The 12,956-nt window shown below is 61.1% G+C and overlaps 2 protein-coding genes across 5 annotated transcripts; one reads left to right on the top strand and one right to left on the bottom strand.

The window, feature by feature from the left end:
- Positions 1-398: 398 nt before the first annotated feature.
- INHA (inhibin subunit alpha) lies at positions 399-4,093 on the top strand. The gene is made up of 2 exons (XM_005485289.2): positions 399-1,351; positions 2,257-4,093. The coding sequence occupies exons 1-2, from the start codon at positions 592-594 to the stop codon at positions 2,988-2,990; spliced, it is 1,494 nt and encodes a 497-aa protein (XP_005485346.2). The 5' UTR covers positions 399-591; the 3' UTR covers positions 2,991-4,093.
- LOC106629310 (gap junction gamma-1 protein) lies at positions 4,065-9,233 on the bottom strand. Of its 4 annotated transcripts, none has more exons than XM_074548626.1 (3): positions 8,924-9,233; positions 5,163-6,358; positions 4,065-5,035 (listed from the first exon to the last, which is right to left on the bottom strand). In XM_074548626.1, the coding sequence occupies exons 2-3, from the start codon at positions 6,331-6,333 to the stop codon at positions 5,028-5,030; spliced, it is 1,179 nt and encodes a 392-aa protein (XP_074404727.1). In that variant the 5' UTR covers positions 6,334-6,358; positions 8,924-9,233; the 3' UTR covers positions 4,065-5,027. The 4 variants fall into 4 exon arrangements, with proteins under 4 accessions (XP_074404727.1, XP_074404725.1, XP_014121182.1 ...); XM_074548624.1 differs by lacking the exon at positions 8,924-9,233 and adding an exon at positions 8,010-8,476; XM_014265707.3 differs by lacking the exon at positions 8,924-9,233 and adding an exon at positions 8,544-8,917 and having other exon boundaries at positions 4,066-5,035.
- Between the last annotated feature and the right edge of the window lie 3,723 nt (positions 9,234-12,956).

Raw genomic sequence — 12,956 nt, 5'->3', positions numbered from 1 at the left:
CCCTGAGCTGGACACCAGACTGCAGTGGGACAGGATGTGTCACCCGGGACATGCTGCACGGGGGGATGTGCTGCACTGGGTGCTGCACGAGGTGCCAGGGATGTGCAGGACACTGAGCTGCCAGAGGCACGGGGGGGATGCACAGGCTGCCCACCATCCACAGGGCAAGCAGGGTTAGTGGATAGGGAACACCTGGCACTGTCCCCTCAGGCAATCGTGAGAGGAAGGGCACAGCACTGGGTCTCCTTACAGCCCATGCCCCTCCTGCAGCTCCCACCCTGTGAGCCAGCCTGTGGCTAGACAGCCAAACAGCACCCTAGGATCCTTCTCCTGGACCTGCTGTAGGGTCTCCAGCTGGCCTGCCTCTGTCTCATCTGTTCTTCTCCCCCTGAAGCTGGGCCAGCCTTCCGCAGCCCCAGGAAGAGCAGGGACCTTTTGCCATCCCTCCTGCTTCATGTCCCCAGGACCCTGCCAATCGCCAGACTGACATGGAGATGCCACCATCACCTTGCCCCTCACCTTGCCCTTTTCAAGGCCCCATCCTCACATTTTGGCTGCCCTGGGCACTGCCACCTGCAAAGTGCCTCCCCCATGCCAGATCCTCACAGGCCTCTGATCCCCACCAGGTTCTTGCCCAGATTTCCCTGCTGTGCACAACTGCTGTCACTTCCCACTAGCTCCCCAGAAGCCCTAGACCTTCAACTCCTCCGCCTGGGGGGCACCCAACATCAGCAGCTGCAGAGCTACCCAAGGTACCCCCCTGCATCCCTGCCAGCTTTGGCTCCTGGCACCACCCCAGCCCCACACACTCACTGCTGCCGGCAGCATCCCCCACACACACCCCCCTGCCCGGGCGCCGGCCCCCCCAGACCACACTGTCCTTGCAGTCCTCGCATTCCAGACGTCTCAGCGCTTTCACAGCTCAGAGATAATATTCACGGCGAGCAGACGTTTGCGTCAGTGTCAGATAGATCTCAATGCCACCCTGCCCCGGGGGGAGCGCCGCGGGCAGACGGGGCGGGCAGGCAGGCAGAAGGCCGCGGCAGAGGAGCCCCCCGAGCTGCCAGCCTGCCAGCCGTGCGCCCCACGGCCATGCTGCTGCTGCTGCACCTGCTGCCTGCCATGCTGCCCAGCGCCGCCCTGGCCAGCTGCACCGCGGCCGGCCCCGACCGGCAGCTCGTCCTGGCCAAGGTGCGGGCCCGGGTGCTGGAACACCTGAGCCCCCCCCTGCTCCAGGAGGAGCCGCAGATGGAAGCCAGGAGGGTGCACCGGAGGGACGTCCTTGAAAGCACCGAAGTGGAGCCAGAGGAGCTGGAGGACACCTCCCAGGTGATCTTATTCCCTGCCACAGGTGAGGACATCCTGATGAAAGGGTGAAGCAGGGTGGGTGGTTGGAGCAAGGCAGATGCTGAAGGATGGAGAGGCTGATGTGGTGGTCTGGGGGAGAAGGGGAAGAAGGTATGCCAGGCTGGGACATGGGCATGAGTGAGATTTGGTGGAGAGCCAGGAGATGGAAAGGTATGGCAGGCAGGGACACGCAGAACAGCTCAGGACAGACAGCAGAGGGAGAGGCAGCACAAGAGGGTGCTGAGAGGCTGGGAAACAGCTGGCCAGGCAGGATGCAGAGACACGGGGAGGGCTGAGGAGCAGGGTGGAATAGGGTGGGATGCTAGGGAATGGGGCAGGATACTGGAAGGTGGTTTGGGATTCTAAGGGACAGGGCAGGATGCTGAAGCATGGAGCAGGATGACCAGCTATAACAGCAGGGATGGGGCAGAATGCTGGGGGATGGGATGGGATGTACATGCTGGGGGAAAGGAGCAGGATGACCAGCTATGGGACAGGACTGGGAGATGGGCCAGGATGTTGGGGAGATGGTCAGGATGCAGAGGATGGGAGAAGGGGACAGGATGACCAGCTGTGGGGCTGAATGCTATGGGGCTGAATGCTGGGGGACAGGGCATGATATAGACTCTGGGGGAAAGGGGCGAGATAACCAGCTGTGGGGCAGAATACTGGGGGACAGAGGGGACAGTAATGGACCAGCCTAGGGCATAGCAGGGATCAGCTGTGGGGCACAGCACAGAAGCTGCTGCACAGCACATCAGCTGCCCTGCACTCTGCCACTGCCTGTGCCAGCAGCCAGGTGCCCTGCCAGCACTCCTGGGACCTCTGCAACATCCCACTTGTCATCTGGCATTGGGGATTCTTCCCAGGTTTGGCTGCACACCCTGATCATCTTTTCCCCCCCGACAGATGTTCCCTGTGAGCCCACACAGCCAGACAAGCTGCTGGAGGAAGAAGGGATTTTCACCTACCTCTTCCAGCCCTCGGCACACACCCTGAGCCGTGTGGTGACTTCTGCTCAGCTCTGGTTTTACACGGGCCCCTCGGCCGCCCCCAACCACTCCACCCCTGACGTGCTGACCCTGTCACCTCAGGGCCGGGTGCCGGTGCCGGCCATGGTGGAGCGGACACCCGAGCACTGGACTGTGTTCCACTTGGCCCCGGTGCTGCTGCCCCAGCTCTGGCAGCCGCTCTTCGTGCTCATGGTGCGCTGCCCTGGCTGCCCCTGCCTGGCCGAGGGGGACAAGATGCCCTTCCTGGTGGCCACCACCAGGGCCAAGGGCAGCGAGAGGGCTCGTCGCTCTGCCATGCCCTGGTCCCCAGCTGCCCTGAGCCTGCTGCAGCGTCCATCCGAGGAGCTTGCTGCCCACACCAACTGCCGCCGGGCTTCCCTCAACATCTCCTTCGAGGAGCTGGGCTGGGACAAGTGGATTGTGCATCCCAGCAGCTTTGTGTTCCACTACTGCCACGGGAGCTGCGCCGCAGGCCACGGGCTGAGCCACCGGCTGGGTGTGCAGCTGTGCTGCGCCGCCCTGCCTGGCACCATGCGCTCCCTGCGCGTCCGCACCACCTCCGACGGCGGATACTCCTTCAAGTACGAGACGGTGCCCAACATCCTGGCCCAGGACTGCACCTGTGTCTAGGGCACCCTGCAGCCCAGCCCTGGACCGTGAGCCCACCCAGGAGGAGTTGCTTGCCCAGTGGAACCCTGGCCGCTGGGATGGGGCAGTTTGGCTGTACCACCCTCCCCTGCACAAGCCAGATTTTTGGGCTGGCCCTGGTACCATCACACTGCCAGACTTGCCCTAGGGCCAGTCCCAGCTCAGAGCAAATCAGAGCATGGTTGGGCATAGATAGGCACAGCCTATGGCAAAGGCATCGCTGCCCTGCCAAAGCCCAGCTGCTGTCTGCAACGAGATTAGCCCTCATCTCTCCCACCTGCTTCCCTCCTGCAGTTCTGCACCCCCGCAAAGATCAGTGTCTTCCCCCTGCTGCAGAGTTCAACAGCATCCCCCGTGCTCCAGGCAGGGCCAGGCTGCTGCAGCAGGATCAGGAGGTGCCTGGGTGGACCCATGAGCCTCACACTGGTGGGCAGGGCTGGTAGCACACGTGGCCCCACAAGTGAGCCCTCTCCCAGCAGCACAGCTTGTTGGAAAGCTTCATGGGATGAGTGAAATAAACCTGTTCCCTTTACTAAAGCAGCCTAGAAGTGCCAGCTTCTATCAAGAGGGAGAAATGAGGGGATGGGCAAATACTGTGAGAGGAATCTAGCTCTGATTTGGGGTACCAGAGTGAGGACTGGAGTATGCTGGCCAAAATGGGCATGGTGTGGCTGGGTTTGATCCTGCCCCAGGCAGGGGTGTGCAGAGCACAGCAAAATCCCTTCTGCTCTGGGCAGCAGGTTGTGCAGGAACGGGGGCAGCGGAGGGCTGGGGAGACACAGGCATGGTGGGAGGCTGGGGAGGCAGAGGAAAGCCCCTCGCCTGGCCCCCTGACAGTGATAGGGAAAAATGGGAACGTGGCCAGCGCAATCCCTCTCCAGCAGGATGATGACGGCTGCCCTGGCCGGCCGCAGCCACCTCCTCACAGCGGGAAGAACTGAGTCACCCTGGGCAGCAGGGAGGTCCCAAGGCACGCACGGCAGCGCCAGCCCAGACGCACAGGATTCCCTTCCCACCCCTTCCTCCCAAATGAGCGGATGCAGCAGTTCAGTACAAAACGTCTTCAGCCTTTACTAATATAGATATTAAAAAAAAAAAAAAGAAAAACAGAGTGACAATCATTTCCGAGTAAAAAACAACGCTACAAAAGTCCCCATGTGACCCAGGCTGAGATGATGAGGAATGCTCCACTGGCTCCCGGCCGAGCCCAGCTCGGGGCACCACGTCCCCACTGTGAGGCCAGAGTCTGGCTCTGTGCAGGGGGTCCCAGCCCTGCAGCCAGAGTGGGAGGAGACAGTTTTGGTCCGAGGGCGGCCTGCCAGGACAGGGCGGAGGCAGTGGGAACAACAGCCCCTGACCTCTGCACAGATATTTCCAAGCAGGCCAGCCACGCAACTCACAGCCCCGTGCCAGGATGCTGCGCAGCACGGCCCCCCCAAGGTACAAAGTCACTTTCTGGCACTGCAGTGCCACCAGGACCTCTCTCACCACCTCCAAAAGTAATGCCAGCCCAGCCCTCTGTCCCACAGCTTGGCCCAGCCAGCCAGACCCCCAGCTTGCTCCCCTAAGTCCCCCACACCTCAGGGAGCAGTACCAAAATCACCGGCACATGCACAGCACCAGCCAGTGCTGCCACGGGTGGCAGAGGGCATGGGGGGCATGGCGAGGTGTGAAAACATGCTGGGGAAAATGGGCGTGGGAGGAGGAAAAGTGGGTGAAACAGGAGATGGGGGGGCACAGGCCCAGAGTGGAGATTGGGATGGAGTATAAAAATGCCAGGGTGCACATGTTGATGAGTTTATAAAAACGTACAAAAATAAGATATTCCCTTTTTGAAAATTAAGTAGGAATGAACCCCATGGCCCCCGACCCCTGTGCTGCCCACCGGGACAGGGCTGCCCAGACTGCCCCGCTGGGCAGGCGTGTGGCATCCTTTGCCCTGTGCTCCTGGCAGGACGCCTATCCCACCGTGGCAGTGGCAGCCACTCCAGCAGACACTGCTGTCGTCCCTGGCGACACTCACAGCCCTGTGGGGAGCAAAAAGCAGGTTAGCACCCACCCCAGGGGGAACAGCATGCTCCCTCCAGGGGAGCCTCAGGGCAGCCCCCCATTCCTCCACCCAGTGGGCGGGATCCATCCCCCGTCCCGGCTCACCCGTGGTCCTGTCGCAGGCGGCGGTCCCCTTCTCGTGGGCCAGGTTGAGGCGGTTCTGCTCGGCGGCGATGCCGTTGGCCTCGGGGCTGCTGCTGCGGGCAGGGCTGGGGGGCCGTGGCGGGGGCTGCAGGTGGAAGGCCACCTCCAGGTGCTCCTGGGCCAGGCGCAGGTGCTCACGCAGCCGGTCCAGCTCGTGCACCGGGGGAGCTCCAGCCAGGGCGAAGCGCCCCTGGGCCAGGCTCTCCCGGTAGTCCAGCTTGCTGTTGGTCAGCGGGGCTTGCGGCAGCTCCTTCTTCAGGGAGTGGTAGGTGGGGGGGGCGCTGGGGGCTTTCTTGGGGTATTGTGGTGCAGGGCTGTCGCCAGCTGGGAGTGGGGGGCCATCGGCTCGGCTCAGGGCATCACGGATACGCCCCACGCCAAGATGCAAGAGCTCACAGAGGTTGAGGAAGAGGCAGAGCCCGCTGACGGCGTACATGATGAGAAGGAAGATGGTCTTCTCAGTGGGGCGGGAGACAAAGCAGTCGACAGTGTGTGGGCAGGGGCTGCGGCTGCACACATAGGAGGGGCTCACCTCGAAGCGGTACAGCAGGTACTGCCCGAAGAGGAACACCATCTCCAGCACGGAGCGGCACAGCAAGTGCAGCACATAGGCACGCATCAGCCCGTCCTGCTTGATACGGCGCCGGCCATCGTGCTTCTCTCCGCCCTCCGGGCTCTTCTCCTTCTCCACCTCGATCTCCTCAAAGATCATGGGGTCTTCTTCATTGTCGTCTTCCGCCTCCTCGTAGTCTCGCCCGGCTCCCCGGCGCACCACGGGCATGCGCGCCCGCCGGGCTGCCGGCGACCGGCGCCGCGAGGCCTCAGGCATGCGGGCGATGCGGTGCATGGCAAAGCCCAGGTAGAGCACCGACGGCGTCGCCACCATGATGATCTGGAAGATCCAGAAGCGCACGTGGGACAGGGGCGCGAAGGCGTCGTAGCAGACGTTCTCACAGCCAGGCTGCTGTGTGTTGCACACAAACTTGCTCTGCTCGTCGTAGTAGATGGACTCTCCCCCCACGGCCGTCAGCACGATGCGGAAGACAATGAGGACGGTCAGCCAGATCTTGCCCACGAAGGTCGAGTGGTTGTTGATCTCCTCCAGGAGCCGCGTCAGGAAACTCCAGCTCATCCTGACCAGGCAGTTGACTCAAATCCTGCAAGGAAGGGGCAGGCAAAGAGGCACTGAGTAATTTCACAGGCATCTCACTGGGACCCTGAAGTCTGCCAGCCATTAGCCCAGCTCTGTCCCGCTCCTCTTCCAGCACCACTGTCCCTTCCCTTACCCACAGATCCATAAACACAGCCCTGCTCAGGAAGGGCCTGCCTTTATTCCCCAAAACTTTATTCCCTGCTCAGCACCGCCTCCCTGTGCTCCCATCCTGCTGCCAGCCAGGTGGGTGGAGGGATGGGGAAAGGCTGGGACATCCTGGTTGCCTGCAGGGACATATCTAGGGGAAGAGTGAGCACAGTCTGAACCAGAGCAAACATGCCAGCGTAGGGCAGCACCAGCTGGGGACTGTGAGGGGACAAGCAGGAGCAGAACCACTTCCTTCTCCCCTAGTGACACAACACCCTTTTATCACCTGGCACTGAACAGGTCCCTAACCAGCGTCACACCCTGTGAAAGCACTCACACCTTCCCACGGGGGTCCACAGGCCACTGGAGAAGGCAACACATGGCAGCTCCACTGGCCCACTGCAGCTGCCAGCCCTGAGCCCTGGCTGAGGGGGGCAGGTCCCCAAAGCATCATCCCCCCCATGTGCTAACCAGCCAGGTCCCCTTCACTCCACAGAGCTCTCCTCTGAGGGCCATCAGAGAGATGCAGCATCACTCTCCCACCAAACCTCCGTGCTGCACCCTCTCTCCTGCAGGACCCCAGCCCCCAGAGCCTGCAGTGGCCAGTGCTCACAGCACCCTGCAGCTCAATGGGAAGGGCTGGTGGGGGGATGGAACAGGGAACAGGACAGTGATAGCAAGGGGCAGTGAGGGGTAGCCAAGGAATTGCACAAAACCCTGGCAAAACAGCTGACACTAGGGACTGGGGAGGAAATTACAAGGACCATGTCACATCTCCTGACCAAAGAAGACACAAGACGCCCACACCCACTGCCCACCCTGGTTTCAGCAGCTTGTGCATGAGATGATGCAAGTCAGGGCAGCAGGTGGCAGGGATGGCCCAGGGTGAGCAGAAAGTATGTGTCTGCACAGAGCCCCCAGCAGCCCCATCCCATCACCTCTGGCCAGGGCATGTCCCTGCAGATGATGATTGATGCTGCACTGATTCCATTATTGTCCAGAACAAGAGGATCTCTAACACCAAGCTCAGCCAGCCTCCTGACCAACCTCACCTAAGCAGAACAGTCTCTCCAGCACAAGCATCTGTGCTGGGGACATGCTCTTGCTGCAGGAGGTGGCACAGGCTGGCGGCACCAGGGACCCAAATTCAGCCCATCAGGGCCACCACCCTCCTGTGGTGATATGCCCTGCAAGGTTTCAGTGCTGCCCTGTCTCCCAGGTGTGAGCCCCTCTCCCCCAGCACCTCCCTGGAAGGCGGGTGCTTTGTGTCTGCCTTTACCCCAGTCTCTGGCAGCACACCGCCCTGGCACCAGGGTGAAGAACAAGGTGAGAGGACGAGGCAGGAGGACAGTTCCAGGAACTAAAACCCAAGCTGTGTCAAACCACGACAGGTACCAAGCCCAAGGAAATAAAAAATAGGACGGCATTGCTGTGATGGCAATGGCACACTACGGATGTGTGGCATGGGAATGGCTGGCAATGCGGGATGGCAGCCAGGGCACAGCTACCTGCAGGCGGTCCCCCAGCCGGGGCAGGTGTCCAGAGGCCAGTTTCAAAGCAGCACAGCCACCCAGGGCCTCCCGGCCACGCTGGGAGTCAGGACTAGCACCACATACCTTGGCTGGGCCCCACGCCCACCCCTCAGTCCTACCGACCCCAGTCCCCCCGCGAGGGGCTCCCAGTCCCCTCTGCCCTGCCGGACACCCCCAGTTTTCCCTGCCCACGGGCACAGCAGCAGCATCCCCCCTGGGGCTCACCGGTCCCTGCCCATGCGGGGTCGCTGTCCCACTGACCCCTGCCACCCTGGGGACCCAGCCCTCAAGCCCAGCCTTCCCCGGGTCCCCGCTCCCACCGATTGCAGCGCCCCGCGGGCCTCCAGCCCAGCTGGCCCCGCCTGTCCGAGACCCCCAGCCTGCGATCCCGCCCGCCCGCGGCCCCAGCGCACTCCTGGGGCTCCCGCCGCCCGGGGACCGTGCCCTGCCCACCTGCCCGGCCCTGCCCCGCCGCCCCGCTCCCTCCCGCAGCCCCCCGGCCCCACTCACGGCGCACCGGGACGAGCGGCTCCCGCCGGCAGGGCGGACAAAGCGGTGGGGCGGCGCGCCGCCGCCTCCCGCCGAACAAAGGGGCCCGGGGCCGCCCCGCCCCGCTCCCGCCCCGCTCCCGCCGGTGCGCACCGACCGCCCCGCTCGCATCCCCGCCCCGCGGGTCCCGCTCCGCGGCGGCAGCGCCCGCGCCACGCGGCCCGAGCGGCGGCCCCGGCCCGCCCCGCTCCGCGTGTCCTGCGCCCGTCGGGCCGTGCCGCCCTCGGTGCTGCCGGCCCGCGGCTCGGGAGGCCGCGCTGGGTTGCGGGCGGGGACGGGCGCCGGCCAAAACTCTCCCAGAGGCGCCTCCCGCCCCAGCAGTTCCGCCCGGTCCCGCTGACCGGCTCTGTGTCCGCGCCCAGCGCAGCCCTGCGCTCCCGGAGGCCGCTCCCTCCCTGGGCGAAGCGGAGCCTCCCTGCCCGCTGCTCGCTGCGAACCGCGGGTGCGGCTCAGCCCGCGGGATTTTCAGGGGTGAGTCCGGCCGCAGGGTCAGAGGAGGGAGCCCCGGCTCCGGCCTGAGAGGCTTCTGCACAATAACCTCCTGTTCCTAATAGCGGTCTTCCCCACCCAGTGGAGAGCGAGGATGGAAGAAAGGAGAGATCTGGTGGCACAGAGGAGAGGTGGCCGCACACATGGTGGGAACGCAGAACAAGACGTGCCTGTGTGGTGGCAATGTGCCTCGAGCTTTTGAAGCCCGTGCTGCTTCTGGTGTCCCAGGTCAAGTTCCTGCAGCAGGACTGGGCTGGGCATGCAGCACCTCGAGATGTGCCCTTAGACTCACCAGCTGCACCACCAAGGCCAGCACAGTGGCAGCAGCGGCTTTGAGTCACCACCCTGGAGCCCTGCCCTGCCCTTTCACCAAGGGACCCTGGCCGCTCAATTTCTGCATTGCTAAAATTGGCTCTGTGGGAATTTTGTTGGGGCTGAGTCTCCACACTGGGCCAACCACACCCTTGACATCCTGGGCCCTGTTGTGTGGGGACAAAAAGGGGTACTGAGCAGTCTTGCACAACCCGAATCGTCATGCCAAAGCTGGTGTCTGCATAAGCTCATGAAGCACTGCTTCTCCTTACTGAGACACCTGAAGGGTTTCTATGAACTGGCACTCTGGTGCAGCACTGGGGCTAGCTGGAGCTCTGGGGCTAGCTGGAGCACGGCTAAGACCAGGAGGCTGGGGCAAGGAGAGTTATGGGGACTGTGGCCATCACATCCAGTGTGGGGTCTTGGTTATTCTGCAGCAGCTCTGCTGCTTCCCTAAATCAGCAAAGCCACCTGGGCATTGCATCAGCACTCACAGAGCCTGGACTCAGGCTTAGTGCTCTGACATGGGAGGGCAGCTGGAACCCCCCAGAGCAGTGCTCTGTACCCTGACAGAGACAGAGGTGTGTGCACAGCAGGTTGGGGAAGAGGGCCCTGCTTTGGGCTCTTGCTCACTCCTTCCTTCTCACCAGCTCATGGATGGGTCAGTCCCAGGTAACACATTTAGTTCTGTGGAGGGAGAGCTATAGCAAATGGAGAGGAATTTGACCAGGACATGAAGAAATAGTTTCCATTGAATTCCATTCTCATGCATGCAATTGTGGCATTAACATTTCTGTAAGGGAAAAGTTCCAGATTCAGCACAGACACTCTGGTCACAATCTCCATCCCAAGCCAGGAGAAACAGAAGAGGTGGATGCAAGGAGACAGCAAGCTGTGCATGGAAACTCAAGCTTTATTTTTTTGAGGGATGTAGGGAAGATTTCAGCTCCAGAAATGAAACCCAGAGCTGCAGGAAAGTGGCACCTGCAGTGCAGCATGGAGAGGTGGGAACAGGGCAGTGGGCTGCCAGCATGAGGAGAGCATTCCAGCTTGCTGGGGAGGTCAAGCAGCACATGTTCAACCTCCTGCTCTTGCCTGGCAGTTGAAGTGACTTGTGGCTTTCCCACAGTAACCACTTGTTTTCAAGTGCTTCCAGCCTGGAAAGCTTGCCTCCAGCCTGGCTTCAACCCAGGCAGCCGAGCAGTTTGCCAGGGGTAAGGGACCGGTGTGACCCCTTGACTCTGTTGCTCAGTGCATTAAGAACAAGCCCCTGTTTCACCAGCCTCACGTTAAACCGGGAGTGTGACCTCTGGGGCGCTGCAAAATGAAGCCCTTGTGCCCAGAGAGAAGGTGCTTGTTGCACTGGGGTCAGGCATCTCTGCTGCAGCATTTTTGTACAGCACAGCTCAGCCCAAGCCTGGCTGAGGATGGGGATGGCCTTGGCAGGCCAGGCCTGGGGCTGGTGTCACACAGCCCACGGACAGCATTAGTGTGCTTGTCAGCATCCGAGCATTGGCGTCAGAGCCCTCCAGCTTCCCCTGTGCTGTTGCCCTGGGTGTTCCTGCACTCTAACCTTTTCTTAAGCTTGCATAATCCAGATGCCTGCAGAGGCATCATTCTTTCAGCTTGGGGCAGAGGGAAAACCCACATCATCCGGGAAAGGAAGACAGGGGACGAAGGGTGTTGCCCACCCTCATCCCTTTCCACATCAGCTGAGGCTGACAGCATTGTGGGCAGGAAGGATGTACAGAGCAGCAGTCTTGTGGGCCCTGGCCAAAGACCAGCTTTGCAGAGGAAACGGGCACTGTCACTAACTGCAAAAACCAGGATCAGCCCCAAACCACTGAATCTGTGGGGCAGAGCCACGGAAGGGCAGCTGCACAGCCCAGTGAGAGCAATGGGAGCTGGCAAAAGAGGAGATAGCAGCTGAGGGGGAGTGCAAGCAGAGGGATAAGAAGAACATCCACTTCTTGGACAAGTGCTGCAGCTCAGGGTGGACATTGGCAAGAGCTGGTGCAAGAACTCCCTCTCTGTTTAGGCACAGTGCTGCAAGAGAGGCACCCTCTGAGATGCCAGTGCCAGCCCCTGCCTTGGCCACCAGACACAGCATGCAGGGCCCAGCCTGGCTCTTGATAGCAGCCTCAGTTTCTGCTCTGATCAATACAGCAGGATGGGCTGGGCCCTGCTATAACTGTCTCTGCTTTTGGGGACAGTGGCAGTAAGCAGATGGTGGTGCTGGGTGCCCTGGGTGTGTTTGCTGTGGGGTGACATGGACAATGCCTGGCTGGGGCTTGGCAGCAGGCTGAGGAAGCCAGCTCCACCCTCTCCAAGCAGGGCCGAGCAGGCAGCACTGCAGGTAGGTAGCACTGCAGGTAGGCAGCACGCAGCCCTGGCAGCAAACACACGCTTTCCAGATTAAACAACTTCTCTGGCACTGGGACACGGAGCAGACAATTCTATTAGGGATTGTTTGTCCTGATACAGGACAGCTCCATAACTAGCTTAATACCCTTCCTCTGATAAGGGGCAGAGGCACACTCCATTGCAGCAGCACAAAGGGCAATGACCATGCCCTCCATCAGAGGCTGGGCAAAGGCTAAGATGGCTTTAAAATAGTTTCCTTCCCTTTTATCCCCCCACTTGATTATGCAGCACAGTGGGGGCACAGCCCCTACTCTCCTCTCTCATGCTACAGTGTCCTTCACAGTTCCTGGGTGCTTCTGGTGACTTCTCCCAGCACCATGCACAGCACTGAGCCCAGGCTGTGCTGGCTGCCCTTTCCCTGCCTGCCAAACTGGAGAGCAGCCCACAGGGAAGGGCTTTACACAGGCTCTGGACACTGCTCTGTGTGCTGGGTAAGGATCACTGGCACCTTGGAGAGATGATGCTGCCCAGACAGGTCCATGACAAATGAGGAACATGTGCCCTTTGCTGGTACATCTCACATCCCCTGGAGATGAGGCCAGCAGGGATATTCTGCTAGAAGTAATGACCAGTCACTCCAGTCACCAGGCTTTGCTAGTTCAGCACAGTGCAAGGGGGCTATGAGCATACAAACTATATATGCTCAAGGCAGCGCTGCTTTAGGGGGCAGAGAGATGCAGCAAGAAGCACTGAAATAGCCAAGCCCACGACTGAAGGCATCATTTTCATTGATAACAGCAGAGCAAAGCAGGGCTGGTACGTGCCCATGGAGCAGTGGTGGTAGCTTCAGGCTCATGGCAATGGCTGCCTGAGCCCATGGCTGCCTGCAGCCTGTCTCCAGAGCCCTATGGCCACCCCAGCCTGGGAATCCTTGCAGCTACATACACCTAGACAAGAGACTGCTACAGGCAAGCACAGGCAGGGAAACAGAGGGTCAGACCAGCCTTGCTCTGTGCTAGCAGCTGAGTGCTGGAGCACAGTGCACCCAGAAAAGGAGAAGGAGCAAAATCCAGATTGTTTAAGAGCACAGCTAGGGGATGGCATAATCAAAACTGAGACAGGCAGAAGGTATCTGCAGCTGGTTCAATGTATATTCCACCTTTCTGCAAACCCCAGCTGTCCTATACAGCCCCAGCTCCCACACAGCCA

This window comes from Zonotrichia albicollis, chromosome 10 (assembly GCF_047830755.1).
Source record: "Zonotrichia albicollis isolate bZonAlb1 chromosome 10, bZonAlb1.hap1, whole genome shotgun sequence".
NCBI lineage: Eukaryota > Metazoa > Chordata > Aves > Passeriformes > Passerellidae > Zonotrichia > Zonotrichia albicollis.
Note: the sequence above shows the minus strand (reverse complement) of the source record. Positions and strands in the feature narration are given on the sequence as shown.